At 35.8% G+C, this 24347-nt stretch overlaps 1 protein-coding gene across 3 annotated transcripts in view; it reads right to left on the reverse strand.

The window, feature by feature from the left end:
• Positions 1-24347, reverse strand: part of FSTL5 (follistatin like 5) — a gene marked incomplete at both ends in the record, with an annotated part of 620821 nt that overhangs the window by 430715 nt on the left and 165759 nt on the right. For all 3 annotated transcript variants that reach the window (XM_082653501.1, XM_082653500.1, XM_082653499.1), the window contains one exon: positions 7109-7357. In XM_082653501.1, coding sequence (XP_082509627.1) covers positions 7109-7357 — 249 coding nt within the window. The remainder of the gene's footprint in view (positions 1-7108; positions 7358-24347) is intronic.

Below are 24347 nucleotides of genomic sequence, written 5' to 3' on the forward strand. Positions count from 1 at the left end.
GTGCAGGGGACACGGGTTCAAGCCCTGGTCCGGGAAGGTCCCACATGCCACGGAGCAACTAAGTCCATACGCCACAACTTCTGAGCCTGTGCTCTGGAGCCCACAAGCCACAACTACTGAAGCCCACGCACCTACAGCCCATGCTCCACAACAGGAGAAGCCACTGCAATGAGAGGCCTGCGCATCACAACAAAGAGTAGCCCCCGCTCTCTGCAACTAGAGAAAAGCCCACGCGTAGTAACGGAGACCCAATGCAGCCAAAAATAAATAAATTTATATTAAAAAAAGTGAATTAAATGTCAAAAACCCTAGAAACATCCACATTAAGTCAATTTATATTCCAACATGATTGGGAGCCAGATTGATTAAAACATATTGAATAAATTAAATGTTTAAATGAAGAAATATTTGATAGAAAATGTTGGAGCTGCCTCAAACTTTCAGATAATTTGCTTAATCAAATAAAGCAGTTTCATTTGTCAACGTATATCCTCAGCACAATGACTGTTCTCAATAACATTGACTTATGGCTTGCTGATGGAATTAATAATAAAATGCTATTATCTTAGATATATGTCAAGATAATTGCCCATCCACTTTCTGTTTTTTCAGAGTTATCTGTCAACAGTTCTTTTTTCCTAAATAAAAATAGTTTGTGTACGACACAAATAGTTACACATAATGGTGACTGCTAATTCATAAGAGAGATGGAAAGCCATTGAAATAAAATAGCTATTGTAGACTTACATGCTTTCCAAATACTTTGGAAAGGTGTGTCTTGGCTAACTAGTCTAAACAGATTTCATTATTGCAAGTTTTAACTAAGAGGCACAAATGTAAACTGTATGTTAGCATTAGGAAGTTAACCCAAAATATGTAATAGAATTTCCAGGATTTAGAGATGGTTGGGAATCCATTTTGTTCTATACACAAGCTGAGGCAAAAGGCACTCACCAGGAGAGCTCTGGATACAGAGTAGATATGCACAATAAAGCAAAGATAACATAATAATTCTGCCCCTGAGAGAGGTGGAAAATATGGCTTTGGACTCTTTCTTCCTATGTAATTCTTTCCGGGAAAAATTAAAATCCTGGTTCAACCCATTCCTTATCTTCTCAATGCCTTACTCTAAGCAGCTGACTATATTTGTATCAGTAGAAGAACACACAGCCATGGAAGACTACTCTCACTTTAAATTCATGAGCAAAATACATCACATGGTTTGTCAGCACCACCCAACACCCTATTACACCCCCTGGTCTTTTCTCTCTTTTTCCTTGTTTATTGTTTCACAAATTTTTTTCTTTGTTCTCAAATCCCCAAAACTTTCTTCTCTGCCACTTTTAACTCATGCTTCCTTTTTGTCACAAAAAGAGGAAAATTTGACAAAAATTAAATACAATAAGAAGTCCACTTAGTCTCTAAATTTATACGGGGGGGTAGGGGAGTAAAATCACATTGTTACACATCTAATAGGTATTCTATTTATAGTATACGGTAAGCAAAATAAGCCCGTAAGTCGGTGAGAAAGGTGACTATGAGATAGATGTTCAATTACAATCAAGAAACTAATAATAAATATGTTTCTAAACTTGAGTCATTTTTCTTTAAGTAGTCTTATTTACAATTGGAAAACTTATTACCTTCAATTTGTTTATTATGATCTGACAGATTTGGTTCTATAATAATTTGACCAGAGTCTTTTATGCAAGACTGATGTAAACCTAAAAGAAATTATGTGTGGCTTCCCAGACTCAAGGGTGAAAATTTATTTCAATCAAGTGTTCACAGTTATTGAAGTTCCACTCTTTTTTTTTTTTTTTTTTTTTGCAGTACGCGGGCCTCTCACTGTTGTGGCCTCTCCCATTGCGGAGCACAGGCTCTGGACGCGCAGGCTCAGCGGCTATGGCTCACGGGCCCAGCCGTTTCGTGGCACGTGGGATCTTCACGGACCGGGGCACGAACACGTGTCCCTTGCATCGGCAGGCGGACTCTCAACCACTGCGCCACCAGGGAAGCCCTAAGTTCCAGTCTTTTAAACCCAGTAAATATCTCTTACTAACTTCTTTTGCCCAAGAACTGTGTTAAATGCATTATTTAACCCTTACAAATACCGCAGTGAGAAACGCTGTTTCTAAATAACGTAAAATAGTCACATGGAAATTACTATAAAAAATAAATTTTTAAAAATCAAAGGCAAGTAAGCTATTATGGCATTAGAGACTTAAGTGGAATGATTTGAAGCATACATGCACTAAAAGAGAGGCCAGAAGCCCTTGGTTCTTATCCAAGTAGCTTTAACTTCTGTGTGAATGTTGGCAGCCATTTTAAAAATCTGAGGCTTATTGCCTTCTGGCTTGTTATTATAATGAATTAATAATATAATAGCTGTGAAAGTGTTTTCACATAAATAATACCCAATATTTCTCATTTCTCTCTGACAATATTTTAATACATTTGTTGGGTGGTCCTAACATTTAAATCCTCCTCTTTTGGAGCTTTTCATATTATATGTATAATCTATAACATACCTACTATCTATAAATGGAAGATAAACACATACACTATGTAATGTTTACAAAATCCTTTAGAGTTTTCAAAAATCAGGGGAGAACTAAACATTTGGTATGATTTTAGTAGCAAATAGTGCATTTACAAATGTACACCTAACAACGATTCCTAAAGTATGTTATATAGTGGGTTATACGTAGGATTCTGCAGGTCACAGTTTGATTAGAGAGGAGAGTGACAACAAAACTATATTCTTAACACCGATTAAAATTTCAGTGCAAAATAAATATGAAAAATGAAACACAGCTCAGTTGATTTTGTCATCGAATCAGAAAAATGTAATGTACATCTAATGAAATTCAGGGGACTAATAAAATTGGTTTTGAGGTTGTGGGTACAGGATGCATTCAGAGGAACTGGAACTTCTGAGTGTCAGCATTTTGTCCAAGTTATTAATTTCACCACCAATCTGTAATTCCATTTGGCTAATACTGACTAAAGACAAAATAGAACAGAACAAACAAACCAACATCTGGGTACCATTTTCCAAAGTTGATATTATCAACATAATTATTCTTCATGAAATGGTAAACAAGGCTGTTTCAACATAAAATAGAAGCTTTACCAACATGCCCTTTCCCAAAAAAAGGCAATCTAAAAGCCCAGGGGGAATATCACAGGGCATTTTACTGATCTATTTTAAAATATCATTGGCAGCCCAGTTTTCTAGCCTAAGTTCTAGAAGTTCTGTCTTAAAAAATAATAATAATCAGGAAAGAGAATCAATTAAATATGGAATATGAATGTCTCTCCAGATTATACCAAAGAAAAAGAAAACTATGTCAGATCTCATTCAAATAGCACACACGTAGCTGTAAAAAAACATATTTCCCAAGTTGTTACTCTTTGTGATGCACATTTAGGTGCACAGAACATTTGCATTTATAGCAGTTTTATAATCAGTGCAGTAAATGGCCAAAGTGTTTCTGTTCAATTGACTTTCTCATAAAAGGTTTAATTCACTACTCCTCTTGGCAGAGGTTATATCTTTAGCTTCTTACTCCAGCTTACATCTATACTCTGAGTGTGTAAATTCTGCTGGGTGACCCGGTGTCTGACAGACTGACCCAGCGTCAGGTGAGAGGACCTTTTATTTGTTATGTGTAACCACGTGTATTGCAGCAGTTAGAAAGCCATTTGCGGGTGAGGCATGGGAAATTAAAGCAAAACTCTCATCACAGTGAATAACAAGGCATTACATAAAATGGAAAGTTTGATTCTATGGTAAAGATCATCATAAAGTATTTGATGCCAATAAACAAATACTATAATATTCTATATCCTATTGTAGACAGTTTCTTCATAATCAAATAAATGTGAATAGAAATAAATTAGAAAAAAATTTGTGTTCACAGATGTATGTTTTCTCTATAGTTTCAGAAATCATAAATCACTAAAGAAAATTCTTAGTGAATTCATGTCTATGTTTATGAGTCAGTAGTAATAAATGCTGAGTATACTACAGAGGCATTTAAAATATTTAACACAAATAATAATAAGATATATAGATATAAGTATAGATATGTGTATTGATATAGAGATAAATATAGATATAAATGTTTTTAATCTGGACTCTAATCTTAATTTTAAAATGATGAGTAAATATACAGGCTTAATTATAAATACTAAACATAAATCTGATAAATTTATAATGTGTGAAACAAACAGGACTTTGCTTAAAGTTCAAGTCATTAATGAATAATGCAAATCTTCCTTTCTTTAACTTTTTAAAAAGTTTTTGTTATTATTTTTTCAGTACTTTTAAAATTAAACTCTTTTATTTTATGATAATTATATAGTCACCTGCAATTGAAGAAGTAATACAGAGAGAGTCCATGCATCCTTTACTCATTTCTACCAATGGTAAGTAACGTTTTGCAGAACTATAGTACAATATCATAAACAGGATACCAACTTTGACCCCATCCACTGATCTTACTCAGATTTTCTGTTTCACTTCTATCCATTTGTGTGTGGCTATGTGTGTTGTGTTCTAGTCAATTTTACCACACACGTAGGTCCCTGTATTCACCACCCTAGCCAAAAAGAGAGGATAATAAAGATCTGTGAATATGTTTAAAATTGATTTTAAGGCATTAGTAATCTTTTAAATCAGAAGTTAACAAACCTTTACTGAAAAGATGCAGATAAAGCATTTTTTAGGCTTTGCAGGCCATACTGTCTCTGTTGTAACAACTCAATTCTCCTTTTGTAGCTCAAAAGCACCCAACGACAATTCCTAAACTAACAGTGTGGCCGTATTCCGATTTGGCCTATAGGTTCCTGTTTGTTGATTTCTATAAGGTTTTCTTAATCACCTTTTATTAGATCTAAAAGTAGAAAAAAAAATTTAAGGAGGAAAAGATTCCTGTTATTTTGCTTGTTTTGATTTTTTCTATTTGAAAATATTTAATTAATCATAATTTTTTAGCAGTTCTTGAACATAACATTTCGACTTGCTTCTTCCTTTGGGCCATTATTTGAAACAATATAAATTGCTGAAGTTCCACAGAAAGAATAATCCACAAGCACAAGAATTAATTTTAGCCATCACACTATTAGGCCTTCGGCTCCATAGACTCTTCTTTTATGTCCAAAATTTGGCCAATTGCACACTAATAAGACAAGCAATTTATCATTTTATTATATATTATTTACTTCCTTTCTGCTGAAATAAAATCCTCTTATGAGATACATATATATTTATATTAGGCAAAACACCAAAACAAATAAACAAACAGAAGACCCACCAATTCTGAGACCTGGGAAATGTGTTAACCCCTGGTAACTCACCCAGTTAATATAAATTAAATTGTAATACTATGTATGATGACAAAGTATTTTGGAAGCAATCATAGATCTAATAAATATGCTTAGTATGTCTGAAGGACAAAAGATTTTTAAACCACTGTTCTATGAAGTAACTCATAAGGAAGGCAACATTACACGCTATATCCACTTCATTTATTTCCACGCTGATTTGCATACTGCAATGCATTATGCCTAAGCCTCCAGCAATAGAGCAGAACACTAAATACTCCAGAATTTTTCCTCACATGATAATTATCGTATATTTCCATATAATCAATCAGCTGGGCCAAACCTCAATATCAGAATATAATTCTAAGTTAATCGCATATTATTTACATAGTTTTATTATACTACATATCAATGGAATAGTAAAATTTTCACTATACCATTTCAGGTCAAAATGACAGAAAAATATTATTTTATGAGTATTAAAGCACAATGTTAATCCAGTTAATTTTAGCTATTTATAAGACAGATTAGATAGAAGAGGATAAGAAACAGAACTTGAAACCAAAGCATCTGTTATTCTTTCAGTAAAAGAAAATAATCTAATGCCATCAATTTCATCAATACATGTAATCAAGGTGCACAGATTCACTCTGGTAAAGAAACTATTCTTGTAATTTATCTCATTTATATCAAAGGGCTTCTAGTAGCCACAATGGCTACAGAGCCTTCCATCTTAATTCATTTGAAAAGCTGTGTGTCTTTTTAAAAATCGCCTTGAAAATAACACTTTCTTCTACCAAGTTTGAAAAAGAAAACTTAATCGGTGGGCAAATGAACAACATTGTATGTTACCATACATTTAAGCTAAGAATTAAAATATCACATGAGCTTTTAAGTGTAAAAATACTTCAGCAACATTCTGAGAGCTAGGGATGTAGAACCAATTGAAGATTAGAAGCCAAGCTGATCACTGACCTGTTAGAATGATGGGAGTTCTATATACTTAACACTTTAGAATTTCAGTCTGTGTTACGACTATTAATAAAAAAATATTCTTTCCAGCATAAATAAATAAACAAGAAATAAGTTTATAAATAAATCAAAGGCATTAAAGCTGTTTAATGATTTATTTATCCAGCATGTTAAAACAATTTGTCAAATTACTAATTCAGCAGTACTTTTCATATAAACAGTTACCACTGATTTTGAGCACCATGGTAGTAAATACTGCTAACTTTTAAATTTTAAATTATTGTCATCTCAGATTTACTATTTGGGTTTAGCATGAGTTCATAGTTATTTCAGTGGGCATTTACAGGTTCCATATAATTTGAATTATGTGGTACTAGCTGAAGGCATCATTTTTAATCAGGAAGAAATGAGATGTTCTCACAGCATGGCTTGGCATTCATTCTTCTCTCAATTTCACTCCAGGTACATTTCAATGGGTGGAATTGGCTTGTTGACTGAATTGGCCACTCTGTGTCCCTAAGAAAACTGCCATGATTGGGAAGCCATATGGTGCAATGCTGTAAGCTATATTAAATTCTGAGTCATATTTTGGCCAGCTTTGTTCTCATGACTGAGATTCAGAATTGTATCCATGTAAATTTCTATCCACTTGCTGCTCACAAGTGTCATTAAGCTCACATTATTTTTCTTTATTTTTTTAGACACTTGCTATATAAAGTGGTGCTGGAGTTTACACTTAAAGGCACTAGTTGAGAAGACGGAAAAAATAGAGAAAGGTGACCCTTTAGGCTCACCCGGTATTTACCTCTGAAGAAGCAGTCTTCATTGTGGACAATGGTAATCTTGTGTTTTTTCAGGCAAGCAGCTCTGTGCACCTCACAGTGGTTTTCATAGAATTCTCCATCAGATCCACACACAGGTTTGTAGTGCCGATTGCAAAGGTCCATGCAGGCACATTCCGCTTGCCCTGTCTCTCTGCTGAGAACACAGTGCCTTCCCAAACCACAGTATTTGTTTTCACAAGATCCCAAAGGGCCATCCTGGATCAGGAATCCTAAGGACAAAGAATAGAAAATCACTTGGATTCATATGTCCAAATAAAATGCTGATGTCAAAGTTTAAAGGGAAAAGGAAAAAAATAATCTAAGAGAAATATAATATAATCAGAGTTCAGTTGTTCTCAGTGGAGAAGGGACTTGTATTAGAACCAGGAGGTGAACTTTTTCAAAATACCCTTAACATACTCCCCTTCTTTCCCATTTCTCCTTGAGCTCTCACCTCCCTACCCAATGAGTATTACAGTCCTTAAGGACAAGGGCTCTAAAGTTAAAATGCCTGAACTCAAATTCTCTACCAATTATTAGCTTTATGTCCTTGGATAAATTGCTTCTCTGTGCTAAGTTGTCCTATCTGTAATACAAGGTTGATAGTATAGATGATCTCCTACAGTTGTAAGGAACAGTACACATACTGGTCCACGGAAAGCACAGCCTTGACACATAGCAAATGTTTAACAAATGTCAACCTTTACATTAGCAGAATTCTGGTAGGAGAAAAGAAATGTACGTATATAATGTAGTAAATAGGAGAGAATAGGAATAAGAAGCAGTGTCTTGAAAACTTCTTTCTGGGTTTTAACATCTGATCCTTTCTTGTTTTGACATTTGCCACTTGGCAATTACTGGTGAATTTCATGACTAAATGAACAAATCATGAAGAATTTGATTGTCTTGTTACTTGTTCAGTCTAACAATCTACATTTGCATCAGAAAAGTATAGGTGGATCTAGCAGTCTTGTACTAAAACCAAACTAAGCAACTTAAATACTCAGGCCTTTATAGGTAAATCTGGCTTTTCTTCTTTGAGAACATTATCTGACTGAAAAGTAAAAAATGTCAGTAAACACACACACACACATATATATATATATATAGAGAGAGAGAGAAATATATATACATGTATCTCAAGGAATAATATATATTCATATATATACACATGCATAAATGTGTGTGTACATATATTTACCATTGGTGACACTTATATACTGCAAAAAATAAAGTTTTGAGCGGTTATAAACTTAAATTACAGTAATTTTATTAGATACTTAGTGTATATTTTCAGCTGGTTGATTTAAAACCATCTCCCTACATGATTGCATCACAATGATTAAGAACATGGTTTCTGATCCAGAGTTTAAATCATAGCTCCACCAGTTACAAACTTCAGGACCTTGGGTGGGTATCTAACACATCTATAACTTAGTTTCCTCATCTGTAAAATAGGACTAATAGTATCTTCAAACAGTTATCAAGATTAAAGGGTTTGTGAGGGAGAGATCAAGATGGCAGAGCAGAAGGAGGCTGGGCTCAACTCCCTTCACAAACACATCAAACTACAAATCCACGTAGAGTGACACTCACTGAAATCTACCTGGGACAAACACAACAGGTCTTCTACACCAAGGCTATAAATAAAGATCCACAGAGCATCTGACAGGAAGGGAGGAAATGATCAGGCATGGACCCACACCCTAGCAGGGGACACAGAAGAGGAATGAATATCACAGGCTTGGAGATTCTCCCTGGGAGCAAGGGATTCAAGCTACATACTAGGTGCCCCAGCCTGGGGCGTCCAACACCAGGAAGGTGAGTCCTCTTAGCTGGTTTGAAAACCAGTGGGGCTTACCAGAGGGCTGTAAGAACCCAAGACTCCATTCTTCAAAGAGCACACAGACTTACTCCCAGTCACATCATGAAGGCAGAAGACTGAAATTCCCTGGGGCTCTGGCCAGCCCACCAGGACATCCTCTGCACACATCCAGCCTGCATGGCCTCCTGCTCCAGCCCATCTTGCTCCGGCGCTGCTCCCCGCTAAGGCAGAGTCTGTCATTGCCAATGAGACTGCACGTATTTGGAGGGAATGGAGCCGCCTGAGACCCCAGCACAGCCTCTGTCCAGTGCGGAGGTAGACACTGCCAGCTCATGAGTCCCTGTGCACCCTTGAGAGTGGACAGGGTCAGTTCAGTGGTGCGGCACTACCTCTGCAGCACCAAGCCAGCCTCTAAAGACAGTGTGCACACCAGGGGGGAAAGTGAAACCAGCACAGAAGTGCAGGCCCAAGCACTCAAGCCCTGGCTGCATCCCAAATCAAGGTGGAGACTACCAACACACCTGGGTGAAAGCCAAATACCTCAGGGCTCTTGCTCTAGCTCCTCAAGCCTCATCCCTGCCCCAGATAGGGAAGTAATGGTTATTGAGCATAGACGATGCCCTGACCTTCTTCACCTGGCTCTGGTTGTGGCCCAACTACACCAGCACCACCACCCACCAAAGCAGGACACCCAAGGGAAGGACACAGCCTGTGCTCTCTTCAGATCCAGCTCTCCCACCAGAGCCACTGAACGAACATATGCAGAGTGTAGAGGGACACTCCCACACAAGGACACGCCACCAAGCCTGGGATAGGCAACTGTTTCCCCTAGTTTCATAGAGAAAAAGAAAGTTAAACAGAATGAGAAGACAGAGGAATATACTTCAAATGAAAGAATAACAGCAAAAACAAACGAACAAACAAAAATCCCTGAAAAAAACCCTAGTGAAATAGAGGAAAATAATTTACCTGATAGAGTTCAAAGCAATAATAGTAAGAATGCTAACTGAACTGGGGGAGGTGGGGGGGAAATAGATGAACACAGTCAAATTTTAACAAAGAACTAGAAAGTATAAAAAAGAACCAGTGAGAGCTGAAGAAAACCATAACTAAAATTAAAAACACACTAGAGGGAATTAACAGCAGACTAGGTATACAGAAGAACACATAAGTGATCTGGAAGATAGATAAAGGAAATTGCCCAAACAGAGCAGGAAAAATAAAGATTTTGTTTTTTTAAATGAGTAGTTTAAAGGACCTCTGGGACAACATCAAGTGTATTAACATTTGCATTACAGGTGTTGAGAAGGAGAAGAGAGAGAGAGGAAAAGGTGGAAAGTGTATTTGATGTAATTATGGCTGAAAACGTCCTGAACCTGAGGAAAGAAACAAATATACAGATCAGGAAGCACAGAGCATCCCTAACAAGATGAACCCAAAGAGACCCACACCAAGACATATCATAAATGGCATAGAGAAAAAAAAAGAGTCACACAGAAGGGAACCCCCAAAAAGCTATCAGCTCATTTCTTTGCAGAAACTTTTCAGGCCAGAATGGAATGGACTGATATATGCAAAGTGGTGAAAGCAAAAACCTAGGATACTCTACCCAGCAAAGTTATCATTCAGAATTGAGCCAGAGATAAAGAACTTCTCAGAGAAGCAAAAGCTGGAAGAATTGATCAATATTAAACTGATTTTACAAGAAGTGTTAAAGAGTCTTCTTTAAGTGAAAATAAAAGGGTACAACAAGAAATAAGAAATTATAGGGTGGAAAAATTCCCACCAGAAAAGGCAAGTACATAGTAAAGACTGTGGATCAATTGTTTCAATAATCTAGTATAAAGGTTAAAAGACAAAAATTATAAAATCAACTATAGGTACAATATACAGTTAAGGGTCAGACATTAAGATGTAAAATATGAAATCAAAAATATAAAATGTGTGGGGGGAGTAAGAAATATACAGGTTTTAGAACGTGTTTGTACTTTTTGTACTTAAACGACTATCAGGTTAAATCAAGCAGATGTACTTATAGGTCAACATATATGAACTTTATGGTAACTGCAAAACAAAAAGCTACAATAGATATACAAAACCTAGAGAGAAGGAAACACAAATATAACATTGAAGAAAATCATCAAAAAACAAAGAAAAGACTAAAAAGAAAAAAAGAAAACAGAGAAAAACAAAAACAAAAGCCAGTAAACAAATAACAAAATGGCAGTAAGTACATACCTATCAATAATCACTTTAAATGTCAAAGGACTAAATGCTCCAATCAGAAGACATAGGGTAGCAGATTGGATTAAAACACACAAAACGAACAAACAAAAAACAGGACCCATCTGTATGCTGCTTACAAGAGAATCACTTTAGAGCTAAAGACACACACAGACTGAAGGTGTGGGATGGAAAAAGATACTCCATGGAAATTGAAACAAAAGTAAGCTGGGTAGGCTTTTTATTTTAAAGTAGATTTTAAAACAAAGTCTATAATAAAAGACAAAGAAGGACATCATATTATGATAAAGAGATCAATACAATAAAAGGATATAGCATTTTTAAACATAAATGCACCTAATATAGGAGTGTTTAAATATATAAAGCAACAATTAACTGGCATAAATATGGGAGAAATTGACAATGATCCAGTATTAGTAGGGGATTTTAACACCATACTTTTATCCAGATAGAAAATTGATAAGGAAACAATGGCCTTAAATGACACATTATAACAGTTGGATTATATATATATATATATATATATATCTTGCATTTAAAGGAATTAGAAAAAAGAACAAATAAAGCCTAAAGTCAGCACAAGGAAGGAAGTGATAAAGATCACATAGAAAAGTAGAGACAAAAAAATAGAAAAGATCAATGAAACCAAAGCTGTTTTTTTAAAAAGATAAACAAAACTGAGTTAGGTTCATTAAGAAAAAAAAAAAAAGAGGACCCACATAAACAAAATAAAAAATGAAAGAGGAGAAATTACAACTGTTATGACAAAAATACAATAATAAGAGATTTTATGAACAGTGATATGCCAACAAATTGGACAACCTAGAATTGGATACTTTCCTAGAAACATACATTGTTCAAGACTGAATCAGAAGAAATAGATACTCTGAACAGACTGATTATTAGAATTGAAATTGAATCAGTAATCAAAACACTACTGATAACTGTAAGTCCAGGACTGGATGGCTTCACAGGAGAATTCTACTGAACATGTAAAAAATAGTTAGTACCTATCTTTCTCAAACTATTCCAAAAAAGTGAAGAGGAGGGAACACTCCCAAATTCAGTCTGGGAGGCCACCATTACCCTGATACCATGACAAAATGAAAATTACATGCCAATATTCCTGAAGAATATAGATGAAAAATCCTCAACAAAATAAAAACAAAATTCAACAATATATAAAAAGGATTATTCACTATGATCAAGTGGGATTTATTTCAAGGATGCAAGCTTGGTTCATAACTTCAAATCAATGTGATACATCACATTAAAAATACAAAGGATAAAAAGCACATAATCATCTTGATAGACACACAAAAAAACATTTTATCAAATTCAACACACATGCGTCCTAAAAATTCTCAACAAAGTGGTATAGAATAAATATTTCTTAAGCATAATAAAGGCCATTATGACAAACCCACAGCTAGCATCATACTCAACTGTTAAAAACTGAAAGCTTTTCCTCTAAAATCAGGAACAAGAATCAAGACAAGGATAGCCACTCTCACCATTTCTACTTAACATATTATTTTAAGTCCTAGCCACCGAAATCAAACAAGAAAAAGAATGAAAAGGCATCCAAAGTGAAAGGGAAGATATAAAACTGTCACTATTTGCAGAGGATAGGATACTATAATAGAAAATCCTAAGGTCTTCACCAAAAAACTATTAGAACTAATAAATGAATACAGTAAAGCTGCAAGATACAAGATAAATCTACAGAAATCTGTTGCTTTTTATCCACTAGTAATAAACTATCAAAAAGAGAAAGCAAGAAAATAGTCCCATTTACAATAGCATTAAAATGAATAAAATACATAGGAATAAACTTGAAGGAGGTGAAGACCTACACTCTGAAAACTATGAGACAATGATGAAGGAAACTGAAGATGATACAGTAAAATTGAAAGATATCCTGTGTTCATGTATTGGAAGAATTAATACTGCTGAAGTGTCCATAAAGCAATCAACAAATTTAGTGCAATCTTTATCAATATAACCATGACTTTTTTCACAGAACTAGAAAAACAATCCTAAAATTTATATGGAAGCACAAATGACTCCAAATAGCCAAAGCAATCTTGAGAAAAAAGAACAAGACTGGAGGTATCACACCACCTGACTTCAGACACTACAAAACTAAAGTGATCAGAACACTATGGCACTGGCACAAAAACAGACACATAGGTCAATGGAACAGAACAGAGAGCCCAGAAACAAACTCATGCACATGTGGTCAATTAAACTATATCAAAGGAGGCAAAAATATATAATGGGGAATATACAGTCTCTTCAATACCTGGTGATGGAAAATTGGAACTCTACATATAGAAGAATGGCATTAGAACATTTTCTCTCACCTTATACAAAAATAAACTCAAAATGGATTAAAGACCTAAATGTAAGATATGAAACCATAAAACTCCTAGGCCAAAAAAAGTCAGCACACTCTTTCACATACATATTAGCAATAGTTTTTTAGATCTCTCTCCTCATGCAAGGGAAACAAAAGCAAAAATAAACAAATGGCACCTAATTAAATGTAAAAGTTTTTTCACAGCGAAGAAAACCATCAACAAAATGAAACAACCACCAACTGAATGGAAGATATTTGCAAAGGATATGGCTAATAAGGGATTAATATCCAAAATATATAAATACCGCATGCAACTCAATATCAAAAAAATAAACAATCCAGTTAAAAAATGGGCAGAAGACCTGATAGACATTTTTCCAAAGACATACAGATGGCCAAGAGAACATGAAAAAATGTTCAACATCACTAATCATGAGGAAAATGAAAATCAAAACCAAAATGAGATATCACCTCACACCTGCCAGAATGGTTATTGTCAAGGACACAACAAATAACAAATGTGAGATGTGGAGAAAAAGGAATAATAGTTTGCCCCAGCAATTCTACTGCTGGGTATATATCCAGGGAAAACGAAAAAAAACTAATTCAAAAAGACACATGCACCCCGGTGTTCAGAGCAACACTATTTACAACAGCCAAGATATGGAAGCAACCTCAGTGTCCATCAACAGATGAATGGATAAAGAAGACGTGGTGTATATACACCATGGAATATTACTCAGCCATAAAAAGAATAACATTTTGCTATTTGCAGCAACGTGGATAGACCTGAAGGGTATTATGCTTAGTGAAGTCAGTCAGACAGAGAAAGAAGAATGTTATATGCTTTCATTTATATGTAGAATCTAAAAAATAAAACAAACTCATGAATATAACAAAACAGTAACAGACTCATAGACAAGTGAACAAACTAGTAGTTATCAGTGCAGAGAGGGGTGGAGAAGGAAGCAAGTTAGGAGAAGGAGAGTAAGAGGTACACACTACTAGGTAGAATATAAATAAGATACAGGATGCAATGTACAGCACACGGAATATAGCCAATATGCTATAATAACTTTAAATGTAGTATAACCTATAAAAATATCTAATCACAGTGCTGCACACCTGAGACTAATATAACATTGTAAATCACTTATACTTCATTTGAAAACAAAATTAAAAGTCTTGGCACATGAAAAACTCCATTTAAATGTTAGTTATTATCACTACTTTTTAAAGTAATTAATTTTCATAAGAACAGATATACAAATAAAAAAGTATTTAAATAATCAATTTGTTCTTATAAATAAAACCCATTAGGCATTTTGATTTTCATATAATGCATGTATTTCCATGTGGAATTTAGAAAAACTGAAATTAAAAAAAGGACCAAGACTATCAACAGTATAATTTTTAAAATTTTTTTTTTTTTTAATTTTTTTTTTTTTGCGGTACGCGGGCCTCTCACTGCTGTGGCCTCTCCCGTTGCAGAGCACAGGCCCTGGACACACAGGCTCAGCAGCCATGGCTCACAGGCCCAGCCACTCCGTGGCATGTGGGATCCTCCCCGACCGGGGCACGAACCCGTGTCCCCTGCATCGGCAGGCAGACTCTCAACCACTGCGCCACCAGGGAAGCCCCTAATTTATATTTTTGATAGAACTGTAAATTGGAACAACTGTTCTTCAAAGCAACTTAAAATTACTTGCACTCTTTGAAACCATATTATGATCTTTGTGAAACATTCTAAAACATTTAGAACAAAAAATAAGAAAAAAGACAATAAAATTTATTGAATCAAGCTTTGCAATGTAGTGTTACTTTAAATAATTGATAATTACTATGAAATATTTAGTAGATTTTGGAAAATATATTTAATGCAGTATTTCTTGAAGTGTGGCACTTTAGAATGGCCTACAGAAGTTTTATAGCATAGATTCAGCCTTCACTTTACCCTAGAGTTTCTGACTCAGTAGATCTAGGATTGAACCCCAAATTTATATTTCTAATTTCCCAGGTGATGATGTTATTTTGGTTTCTGGTATCAAACTTTTGGGCCTTTGACTTAATGAAATCCTAATTGCTAATTAAAATAAATACGACAAAAACAAAAAGACTAGGTAAACAATTACGAAATATTCTTAAGTGGAAAAGTGAGAACTTTATGTCATGATTAAAACCAGATAAAATCAAGCAAGTATTTGAATGAAACTAAGAAAGGATATGGAAAAATGAACACAATTGATTAGCTAATTGGATATGATACTGGGCAAATTTTTCTACTTTTACATAATTGCTTTTTTAGTGTTCAATATATTAATAAAAGAAATTCCATAACTGTGTCAATTACAACTGTAAAATAATGACTGATTTCATTTTGGAAAATCTTTTTCTTCATTTCTCTACTTATGCCTATTGTTGATCTTATGTTTATAGAGTCCAAAATGGGGCTGCCATTATAGCACAGGGATTTGACTCATATAGTTGTATTTTGCACAGTTTTATATCTTATATTTTCCTTATTTCCTTAATATCTTACTAACAGCTAGTTTTTTGCTATCAAATAGTTTAAAATTTATGAATGGAGTATTTTATTTTTTTATTATCTAAGAATGAGTTTAAGGTCAACTGGGTCAAGAGATTATTTTACGTTTTGGTCACAAACTGAGGTGGCTAACAAAATCAGTACAATTTCTGAAAAAGAAGGAATGCTTTGCTATAAAATGAGGTCATTTATGGTATATTTATGTCAATGAGTATCTTTCCTTGATTCTCTCTTCTTCAATTTTTCCTCTTTTTGCTTGTGCTCCAGTTCAGAGATTTGTATTAGAATGGCCAATAAGCCATTTTCTAGAAGTTAAATGAACTATTTTACACTAGCTAGAAGCCGTGTGTTGCATATAGCTGCTACAATTAAAGGAAATTTAATTAATTCATATGCAATCCAAAAGAAAGCTCATATTATGTAAATGAATAACTAGAACATATCCTTTCTGACAGTAATTATCCATGACTAACACTGAACTTAAGTATCAGCTGAGATTAACTCAATTTAATCTGATCAACATGTCAAAGCTTTCTTTTAAGTATACTCAGATAACACACTAAATGAATTTTAATCAAGAACTTCTCTCTTGCTATCTCACAACTTGATAAAATAACATGTGTTCCCACAAAAGTGCTATATATTTAACAAGCACATTATTTTATAACTTCTATGCCTTCAGGGCATTACAAAGATTCCTCAGATTTAAAATAAACAAAGAACTGAAACAAAAGATGAAAGACACCAAGTCATAAAGCAAAATCATTCTATATAATTCCAAAGATAGTCTGCTCAGATTCTCAATGATGATGCAATTCTCTTCAAGTGGTTTATGTATATATACTTTATCAAATAGGTACTTCATATAGAGTGGATCTAATTTAAAATAAATTTTAATAAAATGTATTATTTTTATGTGCAAGGTACTATACTAGATGCTATAGAATAGATCAAAAGAGCAGTCACTGATACTTTTTCTAGTGGCTTAAAAAGGGCATGAGGCAGGCCTTGGGCCCAAGGAGAGAGTTAAAAATTTAGGGACATATTTAGGAGCACAAAGGAGCATGAGATGAATAACATCAGGTAAGACCTCACAAGTATTATATCATGTTATGGTTGAGGTTTATGCTCCAGGAATGGGTTAGGAGTTCAGAAGGCTGATATATGGAATAGACAAGGTATGAATTAAAGATTGATGTTGGATATAAAACAGTAACATCAGAGGGAAGAAAGAACCAGATTTTGACAAGCTAACTACCTCTAATGATAACAGTGGAACATAAGCAAAATTAATTAGAGTGCCAAGTTATTTGAGGTGTTAATTTTCTCATAAAAATGTATAATGTTTTGATACAAAATGTAAGTATTGTGTTAACTTTGATTTGTTAAAAAGAACAATAGATTTTGGGGAAGAGAACAGGATTACAGTCTTTGCATTTCCATTACCTATTGGACTGACCTCAGCTGGGCTGCAATCTCCTTGGGTCAGATGTTTAAATGGTAAGATAAAAGGAAACTGATAAACCATCTTTAGATTCACTCTCATCTGAAAAAAATCCTTTCATTTAAGAGTGCTTGGAAAAACAGTTTCTAATAAAAGGTAATGTTTGAGAATATATTTAGGAATCTTTCTCTAGAGTGCCTAATAGGTAAACTTCACCTGCAGGAAACAATCATATACTCATAATTCTCTACTTTAAACAATATTTATGTACTCTAGAAATAGCATCAGAGACCTTCAAGATGGTGGAGGAGTGAGACGTGGAGATCACCTTCCTACCCACAAATACATCAAAACTACATCTACATGTGGAACAACTCCTACAGAACACCTACTGAACGCTGGCAGAAGCCCTCAGACCTCCCAAAAGGCAAGAAACTCCTCACGTACCTGGGTAGGGCAAAAGAAAAAAGAATAAACAGAGACAAAAGAATAGGGACGGGACCTGCACCAGTGGGAGGGAGCTGTGAAGGAGGAAGGGTTTCCACACACTAGGAGCCCCTTCACTGGCAGAGACGGCGGGTGGTGGCGGGGAAGCTTCAGAGCCACAGAAGAAAGCGCAGCAACGGGGGTATGGAGGGCAAAGCAGAGAGATTCCTGCACATTGGATCGGTGCCGACCGGCACTCACCAGCCGAGAGGCTTCTCTGCTCACCAGCCGGGATGTGTGGGGGCTGGGAGGTGAGGCTCGGGCTTTGGAGGTTGGATCCCAGGGAGAGGACTGGGGTTGGCGGCGTAAATGCAGCCTGAAGGGGGCTAGTGCGCCAAGGCTAGCCAGGAGGGAGTCCGGGAAACGGTTTCCCTGCTGGAGAGGCAAGAAACCATGGTTTCCGGGTGCGCGAGGAGAGAGGCTTCCTGCTCCATGTGCCCAAAGATGGCAGAGTGCCGCCTAAGTGAGCTCCAGAGATGGGCGCAAGCTGCAGCTGTCATGTCGGACCCCAGAGATGGGCACAGACCACTACTGCTGCTGCTGCCGCCACCAATAATCCTGTGTGCAAGCCCAGGTTACTACCCACACCCCCCAGGGAGGCTGTGCAGCCCGCCACTGCCAGGGTCCCTTGATCGAGAGACGACTACTCCGGGAGAACACACGGCATGCCTCAGGCTGGGGCAATGTCACGCTGGCCTCTGCCGCCGCAGGTTCTCCCCACAGTCCAAATGTGACTACCGTGCCCCTCCCTCCCCCAGCCTGAGTGAGCAACAGAGCTCTAATCAGCCTCCGCTTTAACCACCTCCTGTCTGAGCAGGGAAGAGATGCATTAGGGCAGCCTACACGCAGAGGCGGGGCCAAAACCAAAGCTGAACCCCAGGAGCTGTGCGAACAAAGAAGAGAAAGGGAAATGTCTCCCAGCAGCCTCAGGAGCAGCAGATTAAATCCCCACAAGTGGTTGATTAACCCTGCATCTGTGAAATACCTGAATAGACAAGAAATATTCCCAAATTTGAGGTGGTGGACTTTGGGAGCAACTGTAAACTTGGGGCTTGCTTTCTGTGTTTTATCTGTTTTTGGTTTTATGTTTATCTTAGTGTAGATTTTAGTTGTTGTTTTCATTGGTGGGTTTTATTGGTTTGGTTGCTCTCTTTCTTTTTTTCTTTTTCTTTTTTCTCTTTTTGTGATTGTGTGTGTTTCTTTGTGAGATTTTGTCAGCTTAGCTTTGCATTTACCATTTGCCTTGGGGTTCTGTATGTTCATTTTTTGTTTTTGTTTTTATGAGTGTGTGTGTGTGTGTGTGTTTCTATGTGTGATTTTGTCTGTTTAGTTTTGCTTTTTCCATTTTTTTTGGAGTTCTGTTTGTTCAAGTTTTTTTCTTTTTCTTCCTTTCTTCTGTGCCATGCAGCTGGCAGGGTCTTGGTGCTCTGGCTGGGTGTCAGGCCTGAGCCTTTGAAGTGGAAAAGCCAAGTCCAGGATATTGAAATACCAGAGACCTCTCAGCCCCATGTAATATTAATTGGAGAGAGCTCTCCCAGAAATCTCTGTCTCAACACTAAGACCCAGCTCCACCCAACAGCCAGCAAACCCCAGTGCGGGAAGCCCCATGACAAACAACTCGCAAGACAAGAACACAACCCCACTCATTAGAAGACAGCCTGCCTAAAGTCACACTAAGCTCACCAACACTCCAAAACACACCACCAGACACGGCCCAGCCCACAGAGGACCAAATGCATCTCCATCCACCAGAACACAGGCACCAGTCCCGCCCAGCAGGAAGCCTGTACAAGCCCTGAACCAACCTCATGCACTGGTGACAGACACCAAAAATAACAGGAAATACAAACCTGCAGCCTGCAAAAAGGAGACCCCAAACACTGTAGGTTAAACAAAATGAGAAGACAGAGAAATATGCAGCAGATGAAGGAGCAAAGTGAAATCCCACCAGACCAAACAAATAAAGAGGAAGTAGGCAGTCTACCTGAAAAAGAATTCAGAGTAATGACAGTAAAGATGATCCAAAATCTCAGAAGTAGAATGGAGAAAACTCTAGAAATGTTTAACAAGGACCTAGAAGAACTAAAGAACAAATAAGCAATGATGAAAAACACATATAAATGAAATTAAAAATACTCTAGAAGGAATCAATAGCAGAATAACTGAAGCAGAAGAATGGATAAGTGACCTGGAAGATAGAATACTGAAAATAACTGCCACAGAGCAGAATAAAGAAAAAACAATGAAAAGAAATGAGGACAGTCTCAGAGATCTCTGGGACAACATTAAATGAACCAATATTTGAATTATAGGAGTCCCAGGAGAAGAAGAGAAAAAGAAAAGGTTTGAGAATATATTTGAAGAGATTATAGGTGAAAACTTCCCTAATATAGGGAAGGAAATACTCAGTCAAGTCCAGGAAGTACAGTGAGTCCCATTCAGGACAAATCCAAGGAGAAATATGCCAAGACACATATTAATAAAAGTAACAAAAATTAAATTTTGAGAAAAAATAGTAAAAGCTGCAAGGGAGAAGCAAAAAATAACATACAAGGGAAACCCCATAAGGTTAACAGCTGAGATTTCAGCAGAAACTCTGCAAGAAAGAAGGGAGGGGCAGGACATATTCAAAGTGCTGAAAGGGGAAAACCTGCAACCAAGATTCCTCTACCCAGCAAGGATCTCATTCCGATTCAATGGAAAAATTAAAACATTTAAAGACAAGCAAAAGCTAAGAGAATTCAGTACCACTAAACAAGCATAAGACAAATGCTAAAGGAACCTCTCTAGGCAGGAAATACAAGAAAAGGAAAAGACCTACAATAACAAACCCAAAATAATTAACAAAATGGTAACAAGAACATACACATCGATAATTACCTTAAATGTAAATGGATTAAATACTCCAACCAAAAGACACAGACTAGATGAATGGATACAACAACAAGACCTGTACACATGCTGTCTACAAGAGACCCACTTCAGACCTAGGGACACATACAGACTGAAAGTGACGGGGTGGAAAAAGATATTCCATGTAAATGGAAATCAAAAGAAAGCTGGAGTAGCAATAATCAGACAAAATAAAATATAGACTATTTTAATAATAGTAATAATAAATAATAATAAATAACAATAAAATAAATATTATTTATTTTACTATTATAATAAATATTATTTAATAATAATAATAAAATATAGACTATTTTATATTTTATAAAATATAGACTATATTTTATAAAATACAGACTATAAAATAAAGACTATTACAAGAGACAAAGAAGGACACTACATAATCATCAAGGGATCAATCAAAGAATATACAACAATTGTAAATATTTATACACACAACGTAGGAGGACTTCAATACATAAGGCAAATGCCATTAGCCATAAAAGGGGAAATCAACAGTAATACAATCATAGTAGGGGATTTTAACACCCCACGTTCATCAATGGACAGATCATCCAAAGTGAAAATAAATAAGGAGACACAAGCTTAAAATGACACATTAGACCCGATGGACTTAATTGCTATTTATAGGACATTCCATCCAAAAACAACAGAATAAACTTTCTTCTCAAGTGCTTATGGAACATTCTCCAGGATAGATCATATCTTGGGTCACAAAGCAAGCTTTGGTAAATTTAAGAAAATTGAAATCATATCAAGTCTCTTTTCTGACTACAACACTATGAGACTAGCTATCAATTACAGGAAAAAAAAACTGTAAAAAATACAAACACATGGAGGCTAAAAAACGCACTACTAAATAACCAAGAGATCACTGAATAAACCAAATAGGAAATCAATAAATCCCTAGAAACAAATGACAATGAAAACACGATGACCCAAAGTCTATGGGTCGCAGCAAAACAGTTCTAAGAGGGAAGTTTATAGTAACACAATCCTACCTCAAGGAACAAGAAAACTCTCAAATAAAAAACCTAACCTAAAACCTAAAACAGTTAGAGAAAGAAGAACAAAAAAACCCATAGTTAGCAGAAGGAAAGAAATCATAAAGATCAGATCAGAAATAAATGAAAAAGAAATGAAGGAAACAGCAGCAAAGATCAATAAAACTAATAGCTGCTTCTGAGAAGATAAAAAGAAATTGATAAACAATTAGCCAGACTCATCAAGAAAAAGGGAGAAGACTCAAATCAACAGAATTAGAAGTGAAAAGGAGAAGTAACAACTGACACTGCAGAAATACATAGTATCATGAGAGACTACTGCAAGGAATTATATGCCAATAAAATGGACAACCTGGAAGAAATGAACAAATTCTTAGAAAAGTACAAACTTCCAAGAATGAACCAGGAAAGAAGAGATGATATGAACAGACCAATCACAAGCACTGAAATAGAAACTGTGATTAAAAATCTTCCAACAAACAAAAGCCCAGGACCAGAGAGGTTTACAGGAGATATCTATCAAACATTTACAGAAGAGCTAACACCAATCCTTCTCAATCTCTTCCAAAATATAGCAGAGAGAGGAACACTCCCAAATTCATTCTATGAGGCCACAATCACCTGATACCAAAATGAGACAAAGATGTCATAAAAAAAGAAAACTACAGGCCAATATCACTGATGAACATAGATACAAAAATCCTCAACAAAATTCTAGCAAACAGAATCCAACAGCACACTAAAAGGATCATACACCATGAACAGGTAGGGTTTATCCCAGGAATGCAAGGACTCTTCAATATATGCAAATTAATCAAAATGATAAACCATATTAACAAATTGATGGATAAAAACCATATAATAATCTCAATAGATGCAGAAAAAGCTTTCAACAAATTTCAATACTCATTTATGATAAAAACTCTCCAGAAAGTAGGCAGAGAGGGAACCCACCTCAACAAAATTAAGACCTTACATGACAAATCCACAGCCAACATCATTCTAAATGGTGAAAAACTGAACACAGTTGCTCTAAGATGAGGAAAAAGACAAGGATGCCCACTCTCACCACTATTATTCAACATAACTTAGGAAGTTTTAGCCACAGCAATCAGAGAAGAAAAAGAAATAAAAGGAATCCAAATCGGAAAAGAAGTAAAGCTGTCACTGTTTGCAGATGACATGATACTATACATAGAGAATCCTAAAGATGCTACCAGAAAACTACTAGAGCTAATCAATGAATTTGGTAAGGCTGCAGGATACAAAATTAATGCACAGAAATCTCTTGCATTCTTATACACTAATGATGAAAAATCTGGAAGAGAAATTAAGGAAACACTCCCATTTACTACTGCAACAAAAAGAATAAAATACCTAGGAATAAACCTACCTAAGGAGACAAAAGACCTGTATGCAGAAAACTATGAGACACAAATGAAAGAAATCAAAGACGGTACAAACAGATGGAGAGATATCCCATGTTCTTGGATTGGAAGAATCAAGATTGTGAAAATGACTATACTACTCAAAGCCATCTACAGATTCAATGCAATCCCTATTAAGCTACCAATGGCATTTTTCACAGAACTAGAACAAAAAATTTAACAATTTGTATGGAAACACAAAACCCACGAACAACCAAAGCAATCTTGAGAAAGAAAAACAGAGCTGGAGGAAACTGGCACAAAAACAGAAATAGAGATCAAAGGAACAGGATAGAAAACCCAGAGATAAGCCTACGCACCTATGGTCACCTTATCTTTCACGAAGGAGGCAAGAATATACAATGGAGAAAAGACAGCCTCTTCAATAAGTGGTACTGTGAAAACGGGACAGCTAGATGTAACAGGATGAAATTAGAACACTCCCTAACACCATACACAAAAATAAACTCAAAATGGATTAAAGACCTAAATGTAAGGCCAGACACTATAAAACTCTTAGAGGAAAACATAGGCAGAACACTCTATGGCATAAATCAAAGCAAGATCCTTCTCTGATCCACCTCCTAGAGAAATGGAAATAAAAACAAAAATAAACAAATGGGACGTAATGAAACTTAAAAGCTTTTGCACAGCAAAGGGACCATAAACAAGACAAAAAGACAACCCTCAGAATGGGAGAAAATATTTGCAAACAAAGCAACTGACAAAGGATTAATTTCCAATATATATAAGCACTTGTGCAGCTCAATATCAAAAAAACAAACAACCAATCCAAAACTGGGCAGAAGACCTAAACAGACATTTCTCCAAGGAAGATATACAGATTGCCAACAAACACATGAAAGGATGCTCAACATCACTAATCATTAGAGAAATGCAAATAAAAAACACAATGAGGTATCACCTCGCACCAGTCAGAATGGCCATCATCCAAAAATCTACAAACAAT

Source organism: Grampus griseus (assembly GCF_964374135.1).
Source record: "Grampus griseus genome assembly, chromosome: 4".
NCBI lineage: Eukaryota > Metazoa > Chordata > Mammalia > Artiodactyla > Delphinidae > Grampus > Grampus griseus.